Raw genomic sequence first — 8,672 nt, forward strand, 5'->3', positions numbered from 1 at the left:
TTGCGGCCGGCGCGGCGGGTTGCCCCTGGCGACGCGGCGGGCGCGACGGCGGCGGCGGCCATGTCGGCGCTGGAGGCCTGGTTCAGTGCGCGGCGCCGGCACCGCTTCGCCATGAGCCGCGAGTGCGGCCTCCTCCTGCCGCGCGTGTGCGCCGCCCTGGCCGATCCGCGGCCGCCCGCCGCCGACGACACCTGCCTGCAGAAGCTGCTCGACTGGCTCGAGGAGCTCAGCGAGGCCGGTGAGCGCCCGCCTCGCGGCCCTTGGCGGGGTTAAATGCGCATCGACGCGGCCTTCACTTTCCGTTTTCCCTCTCCTGGCAACCGCCGGTGTCCAGAGCCCGGCCTGAAGCTGGTGCAGGACAACCCGTGCCTCGCGGAGCTGCTCGCCTCGGTGCTGGCGCTGCCGGAGCCCAGCCCCAGCGTCCTCTCCTTCACCCTGCGGCTCGCAGGGATGCTCGCCGCTTCGGAGTGCACTTTCCAGCACCTGCAGGTGAGTCGCACGGAGCTCTTAGTCACGCTTTTAGCAACAGAAACATCCCCGGTATGGGTACTGTCGTCTTGGCGCGAGCAGTCCCTCTGCTCTTCCCGAGGCCCTCGGCTCACGGCGTCCTCCCTGTGTTGTGCCCTCAGCAGGAGAAGCTGCTGGCGAGGCTCTTTGGCGAGGACGGGCCTCGGAGCGGCGCGGCGTGGGCCGACGCGTCCGTGCGCAGCGCCTGGGTGGACGGCGTGCGCAGCATGGCGCTGCACGAGCCCGCCCTGCGCCTGCTCGCCCGCGGCGGTGAGTACCCCGCGGCCTGCCGGCCAGGCTGCTGCTGGGGCGCCCAATGGACGGGCAGCGTGGCGGCTGCAGGCCCCAGTAGCTGCCTTCCTTTTCTTAAGGGGAACACAAGCCCTGTGTGGAAAAACAAATGTTACTGAAAGAGGGCTTCTTTGTTACACTGTATATTTCACTTTCTTCAACACTAAAAATGGTGGTTCTGTTAGAGGAGAAGGAATATCTTTACAAAATGCAGGATAGAAAGAGCTTGTTGGAAGACTGTTGTATTCTTATTTATAATTCTTAGCAAAACACATCTTTCAGTGTGATTTTTACCTCAGAAAAAACAAGTTAGAGGTTCATTTTTTTTCTATTAATACTCACGTTTGCAGTTGCAGGTTTTGCAGGTTTATAAGCTTCCCAGCGCCTGACACCAGGCGTAGATTCCTGCATGGAAGGGTCTAAAACACTGAATTGGTATTAAGCTATGGAACACCTATGCTCCCAGCTATGTGGTGGGCAAATAGTGCTATTGCTGCGGTTTTTTTTTTTTTTTTTTTTTTTTTTACTTATCAGTGATGTTTGCAGATAATAAAAGCACCTCCCATAAATATACAACAAGGGTGCTGTCAACTCTCCCAAAATTACTAACCCTACATCCAAGGCCTCTTCTGTTCCTGAGTTATTGATTTCACCTGAGGCCTGAAAATAATTCTGCTTTTTTCTTTATTTTTTTTGCTAAGGACAGGCTAACTCTGAGTTGCAACGGAGACTGCAAATTAAATATAAAAAGAAAAAATGCTTCTAAATCTGTATGATATTTTAACTGGAGGGATGTGTGGTGGGAGTGCAACAAGACACTGCACCACAGAAAAAAATGAGTGTTTTCCCCTCTGCCTTCAGTGACTTGTTCTGTTTTGCCGCAGGAGCCCTAGACGTGATCTTCACTCTGCAGGGAGACCCCAGCCTGTTTGTGGCTGCAGCTGCCCGGCGGCTCCTGGTGCACACGCTCTCCCTGTCTCTCGAGTGTGAAATGAGTAAAGCTCCTGGCACAAGGGTCTGCGACTGGCCCCTGTGCGCCCAAATGATTATAAAGCACATAGAAGATTCCCTGCAGTCCAGCTCCATCTCCCACATCAAGCAGTCGTTAAAGCTGTTAGCTGGTTTGTTTGGCGGTTGTCACGCTCCCTGGACTGAAGTGCTGTGGTTGAGTGTAGCCAAGCAAGTGGAATCCTTTCTGGTGGAAGAGTCAGTTCAAGCACCGCACCTGCTGGTGGATCTTTTGCTTAACATGTCAAGGTGAAGATCTCTTGGGCACTTGGATGCAGTGATGAGAAATACTTGCTTCCAGTGTGTACATTTGTAGGATACATTATTGATACTTTTTTCTTCCTAGGTCTCCTGTGTTTTGTGACTCTGAAGGCAATTTTTGGGCATTAGTGACATCTGCTCTGGAACATTTAAACCCTGTACAAGCAGGTCCTTTGACAGTGGGAATTCTGAGGTTGCACAAATGGTAGGAGTTGCTGCTATTAATTTTGTGCAGTTTGCAGATGTTTCTGTACTGTTACGTCTGGTGTGTTTCTGAGAGCTGTTTTCTTTCCATTTTCTGTTGCCTTCATTAATACAGGAGACTGGGCATGGTCTCACCAACCATAGTTAGTACATTTTAGACACTAATAGTGGCGTTAGCTATAAGGATACTGTTTTGTTGAGGAAAAAAATACCTTTCTTTAAACCAGCTTTGCACACAAGATCCCACCATCTCTGTTTGCACTGCTTTCTGAGACTGCTTATCACTTTCAGAGCCATTTTTCCTCTGCTCTTGGCTTAGCCAGGGAAGCTTGGAAGAAGACTTGAATCCTGGTGATAGTTGCATTGATCTTCTGACAGTTGCTGGTATGATTAGAAGACTAGGTGGAAATGCTGTTCTGATCAACATCTGGGGGCACATGGTTAGAGCAAGAATTGAAGTATTTTTGATTTATTGTTGACTCCTGTTTCCTCCTTTGAAGCCCACAAGATGTGAGGATTCAGGCAGTAACTGTTCTGCTTCAGCCAATGGACTGCATTTTAAGAGCAGCCTCCCAGCCTCTGGAATATTCAGGTACAGTGGTCATAGAAAAGTTAGAGACTATTCTGCTTGACAGGGCCTGTTGGAGAAGAAAGACTGGAAGGAGTCAATGACAGTACCGGTGTTCTCAGTGAAGTTCAGCATCCTGCAGATTGATGAGAATTACATTTGAAGGGATACAATTCAAATTAATCACCTGAAACTCTGGATTAGCTTCCATACTTCAAATCACTGTCTTTTGTGCTCATTAATAGCAACCTGAGCTCTCCTCTCCTTTGTTTCTCCAGGTTTGTTGGATGAGTCTGTCACTGATCCTGCCACTGTTGAAAGTCTTCTGTCCTCCAAGTCATCTTGCGCTAGTCTCCTGTGTCAGACTCTTGGTCATCTGGAGGAGCTACTGTCTCTGGTAACATTCAGCAAAAATAAAAACCCAGGGCTGAGACTAGTCTTTGAAGCACAGCATTAAGATCAAATGTAACTTGTGCAGTAGAACTTTACAGAACTTGGAGATGGGTTGAAGTTGGGGGCTTCTGTATAAGAAATCTAGCCCAGTAGGCTCTAGATAAGAGAAAAAAAATACTGAGACTTGTAAAGAAGAAACGTGTTCAGTTTTCCATCCACCTTCACAAGCTTTGCTACTCATACACTGCTTCTCCTGCAAATACTGATCCCATGAGAAATGAATTGAACTGATTTCTCAAGGAGTGACAGGAATCTTCTCCCATCTGTGCAATAGTTCTCTGGGAAAAAGGGAGATAATTTGTTGATTAATAAAAATGGGCACATTAGAAATTGCAGTTTTTGCCCAAGTCCTGACAAAGAACTCCTGGTCTGTGTGCACATTTGAGACATTTGTTGGAAACTTTTTTTCTTCTTGCATTAGAGTCATTTGCCGGTGGATTTACCCCGTACATCCTTGCTGCGTTCTGTCGTGGCAATACTACAGTTCTGTAACGGCCTCCTAATTCCAGCGTCTCCTCTGGGGAGCAAGATAAGCCAAACTTTGATTGGTTGCTTCAGAGTGCAGAGGGCAGCTCTTGATGTCCTGGCTGTGCTGTCAGAGCGGAAGGGTGAGTTGTATTTGTGCTTTATTTTTGAAACTTTTTGGAAATACTAGACCATTATGTAATTGCAGAATTTTCCATTCTACCTCTTTGCTGATGTCTCTGAGCAAATACTACAGTTTCTATTTCTGAAATTTGTTCATTTTTCAGATTCTTCTGTGGTGTTGGTTAACCTTAATTTCTGTTGATAAGCTAGGGCAGGTAGTGCTGTAACTTAAAAAAAAAAAAGAAAAAAAAGCTTTAATTAGTGGTTTTGAGAAGTTGGAGCTTTTTCCCTTGCTTTCAGACTGTATTTGCATTCTTCTCCAAAAGGCAGTCTTATAATCTTGTATCTTTCAGTACAAGAATTGAGGTTTTTCCCTTTTTCTCGCTGTTGAACCTTTAGTTATCAGCTTTCTGTGTTTCAGGGTGTGACATACCTGTAGAGAGCTTTTTTGACGTCCTTTTGTCATACCTGGAGAGTCCAAACACAAATCCTGTGGTAAGTGGAGGAGTTTGGATACAGTCAAGCTTGTTCCCCTAACGTAGTTCTAAGAAACAGTCTGACTGCAGTTGCTTCTTAACAGAGTTTGTCTCAATATGCAGGAGGTTTACTTGGGTTTTGGGTGGCTTCCAGGTAATGGCTAAATTGGGCAGATTAGTAACTGGATACTTTTGAAATATGGGAACCATCACATCTAGGAGTAATGGCAACTTGCTAAACCTGACATGACTTAAGGATCGAGTTGTTGGTGCTAGAGTTTTTGTTTGTTTCGTCAGATTCGCTCTGAAGACCCCTGCAAATCAAAACATGGAGAAACCAGTTGTTTATGTTCCTCACTTGAGAAAAGCCACGTTCTTGAGCTTGTTAGAAATACTACATAGGGACCATTGTTCTGTGGCTTCCTTAATAAGGATGGATATTTGTTTTTCCGGGGAATTCCTTTGTAGTTGAAGGATAAAAAAAAAATCTACTAGTGTAAAGGCAAAAAAAAAAAAAAAGTGCTTGCTTCTGTATTAAACTATATCTGCCTTATGTTGTCCCAGGTTCTGAAAAAATCATTTCAAGCTACATCCAAATGGCTGGTGCGCTTACCTGAAATGTCCTGCTTCAACAGCCAGTGGCAAATCACAAAGATTCTGCAAGGTAATAAAACTCTTCCATTTGGGACAAAGAGCAGCAGGCAGCATATATGAAATCTGCTCTTACCTGTCTTTCCCACTCAGCTCACCACTCACCTCTCTGCAATTTCTTGGAGTGTACTTTAGCAATCCCCTGTAGGGGATGCATACAGCAGCAAAAGAAGGGCTTGCCTCTGATGAAGTGATGTAGAGGCTGTACAGTGAGTGCTCTGGTAAGGCTCGTTACTTTTTGTGTCCATCCAAGCCTGTCGCTTGTCTTTGACAGATGTATTCCTGGTGCTGCAGAAGCGTTTGTGCAGTCCTTGCTGGGAAGTACGAGATTCCTCTCTGGAGTTCCTCACCATCTTGATTAACGGCTTGAGAGGTGCGTGTAAAGATATGATGGTTCAGATTGGAGGAGTATTTCTTTTAATGCTGTAAAAGTCATTGAGGCCTGTGAAGCATCCTCAATGTGTAGAGATTAGAGAGGAAAAAAAACTTGTCAGATGCTGATCAAAATCTTCCAAAAGATTAGTAACCTGCTTTCCTGTTCGACTCAGATTTGTGTCTTCCTCAAGGAGGGTTTTAGGGAAGTAAACTGAGATAGGTTGAGATTTTCTTCAGCATATGTCTAAGCAGGTGTCAGTCCTTAATGCAGTGGAATCCATTCGGTTCCACTGAACAAGCTGGGGCCTGGGATTTAAGAGGTGCTATGCTCCAGATTTTCTTTACATGCTTTGGATTAATTATCAATTTTCTACTTTTCCTCGATGCTGAAGCATTGCAGCAGGTAACATTAAGGCTGCATCAGTTTTTCCACAGTATCTCTGCTGTGCTGGAAGAAAGGAGGATGTTGTCTACTACTGTTGTCTCCGGGTCAGAAAGGAGATATCCAGCACTCATCCATGTTAGCAGTTCACCCCAGTGACCCTCTCAGTGGTTCTCAGTAAATGTTTCAGCTACATCTAGTTTGCTTTGCCAGAGTCCTGAGAACAAGATTTTTTTTTGTCCTTTACACAAAATCACTGATTTGAGGGACATGCTTGCAGTCCATGCTTGCCCAAAGGAAGGGTTTTCTTGCCCCTAGAATAACTGCAAATAGACTTTTTTTTTTTTTTCCCCGAGCTTCACTGTTTAGGCCTTCACTGGAAGTCACCAAGCTGCTACAAAATGAGGAGTCTGACACAGAGCATCTGTGCTCCTCGAGCAGCCGCCTGGTCTCTGCAGCAGCCCAGCTCACTGGCAGCTGTCCCTACAGGCAGTGAGCGTCCTTGTCTGACACAGAGGATTGGTTGCATTGGAAAGAGCCTCAAGCTCCGAGAGAATAAACCTCACTTCTTTGGATTGCTGTCTTTTTTTGCAGACCAGGATGGGTTCAGGCAGACTCTCTTCTCTTCGGAGGTGCCGAGACTTACAGAAGATCTTCTTGAGGACCCGGAGAGTTATGTTCGAGCAAGTGCCGTGACTGCTGCAGGACACTTGGCTTACATTGCTCCGGAGTCACCTGTCGCAGGAAATCAATACAATAAGGAGGTATGATAACTTTTTTGTTGCCCACACCAGCAGAATCAAGCAAAACTACACTTCAATTTGCTGTTGTATTATTTATAACTTTCTTGAAGTCATCTGCAGTCAGATTTCACAGCCGCTTAAATAAGATGCTACAGCAGTGACAAGGGACTGGAGTTTTTACATAAACAAGATTAGCGTCTTTACTTGTTTTTCCTTTTTTGTATTTTCTCTTTGTCTTCTTGTATTTAGAACACTGTAGCAAAGCTTCAGGAAATCTTCTCTACCGATCCAGAGGGCTTTCCTAGGAGGGCTGTGATCAGCATCTTCATGAAGTGGCTGAAGAAAGGTTACACAGCTCTACTGCAGGACACGGAGCAGTTTGTCTCTAAAGTGATCCAGACTGCAGAGAGAGACTTTGACTGGGAAGTCAGACTTGGAGGTTTGGAGCTGGTTGAAGTTTTCTTTGTCCAGACACTTTGCCGACTTGGCCGTCCTAAATGCCACTATGCCCCTTTCTCACCCGAGTTCACTAGTTCCGTTCGTCACAATGAGTCGCTGCAGATATTTTGCCGAACGAAAATGTTTGGCTTTTTGTTTTGCTCTTTGTGCGACTGTGACAGGCCCGTGGGTCAGAAAGCCTGTGATATACTGCTTGCCATAAGATCCAGTTTTTATACAAGTAACTCCCTCAAGGATTCTCTAGACCCTGAAGAAGTAGGACATGGCATTGGCTGGTTACAGAGGACACTAAGGCAGGGATCTCTGGCCCAGAACTTCCCCACAGGCAGCAGTCAGGAGGTTGACTTCCAAGATCCAGAGAGCATGCTCCTGGCTTTGGGAACAATAGACCTGGAAGAGCTGCACGATGATCTAAACAAAAGTAGTGACCATGTGGAGAAAAGCCCTCAGTCGCTCTTAGAGGACATCCTTGCTACTGTGGGGGCCATAGAGGAGAACGAAGCTGACTGCTACTAAAGCCATCTTCTGCTTTGAGGGAACAGTGCTTCAAGCCATTTTCCTTTGGAGAAGGATTTTTGCTAACTGTGAAGTCTTTCTTGAGAGAGTCTCCAAAGAAGGGCTGCCCTATTTAAAGAAAAAGTGTTTTGTTATTTGTTAAATGGGTTGGACAATCTTTGATTTAACACTGATGAAAACTTTCTGATAAAATGTAGTTTATAATTAACTGAGCTGGTTTTCAAAGTAAATATATTAAGAAATTCATTTGTTTGCCTGTAATTTGTACATCATTTAGGGAAGCATTAGTTCTTGTCTCCAGGAAGAAACATCGTATTTTTTTAAACAGAAACAAGCAACTGAAAACAAATCATTGTGTGGTGCTTTTAAAGCCAGAGTAGCCAAACCTTTTCAAGACTGGCTTTAAAAGGCATTGTTATTACCCTGTCCATATCCTTATTCTAAACCCAGAGTTCTCAAGTTCCATGTTGCATTTGGAGCAGAAGGCAGCATTCAAGGAATTACAAGTATACTGGTTTTAAAACTTGTCTTCCACAGGTAAATAATACTAACACACAAGTCTGTCAGCTTTCTAGTGTCATCACAGAGATCAAAGCTCTTAGTTTATGCTTTTTAAATTTAAGTCAGGAGCAAGTCCCAAGTTGTTGGCCTTTGTTCTTGATTCCTAAAGAACTGGAGTAGCTCCTAACTGCTAAAAGAGACCTTGACACCTGCAGCTGTTTCGTGATAAAAATCATTTATCCTCTTTTAGCTTAATACAAAGGCAGGAACAACACTCAGTTTAGCCTAATGGAGGCTCTAGTATTTAATGCAGCTGAGATGGTTGCTCCTAAAAATCTCAGCCTTCAGTTTTATCCCTGCAGCAGTGCACAGGGTTAGATACAGTTAAAGTGTCCTGCTGCTGAGGCTGGAGGTTCACTCTGTGCCTTTTCATGAAGTCAGCACACTTGTCTGTCACTCTGGAGACAGTTTTATATATGACAGAGCCCTTGGGTATTGTAACAGCAGTTGTTCCAGGGAAAAAGTAGCTTCTGCTGCTCATACACATGACAGAAGACACGAAAAAAGGCTCAGGCCTTTTCCTGACCCTGCGATTTCCTCTGAACTTTGGAGGGTTAATAAAGGAGAAGGGAACCACTTCTCAAGTAGTGTGGATTCTTTGTGGAGGTCGATCAATCCTGATGAAGGAG

General features: G+C 45.3%; 1 protein-coding gene across 1 annotated transcript; it reads left to right on the forward strand.

The window, feature by feature from the left end:
- Window positions 1–60: 60 nt before the first annotated feature.
- BRAT1 (BRCA1 associated ATM activator 1) lies at window positions 61–7,687 on the forward strand. Its single transcript, XM_088527730.1, has 13 exons — window positions 61–238; window positions 335–489; window positions 630–777; window positions 1,683–2,055; window positions 2,153–2,272; window positions 2,772–2,863; window positions 3,118–3,236; window positions 3,714–3,900; window positions 4,302–4,375; window positions 4,921–5,020; window positions 5,282–5,380; window positions 6,359–6,528; window positions 6,757–7,687. Exons 1-13 carry the CDS (start codon window positions 61–63, stop codon window positions 7,480–7,482), a joined length of 2,541 nt encoding a protein of 846 aa, XP_088383856.1. The 3' UTR covers window positions 7,483–7,687.
- The last annotated feature ends 985 nt before the right edge of the window (window positions 7,688–8,672 follow it).

Source organism: Tinamus guttatus, unplaced genomic scaffold, assembly GCF_059628265.1.
Source record: "Tinamus guttatus ecotype Peru unplaced genomic scaffold, ASM5962826v1 Tinamus_guttatus_pri_ptg000291l, whole genome shotgun sequence".
Taxonomy (NCBI): domain Eukaryota; kingdom Metazoa; phylum Chordata; class Aves; order Tinamiformes; family Tinamidae; genus Tinamus; species Tinamus guttatus.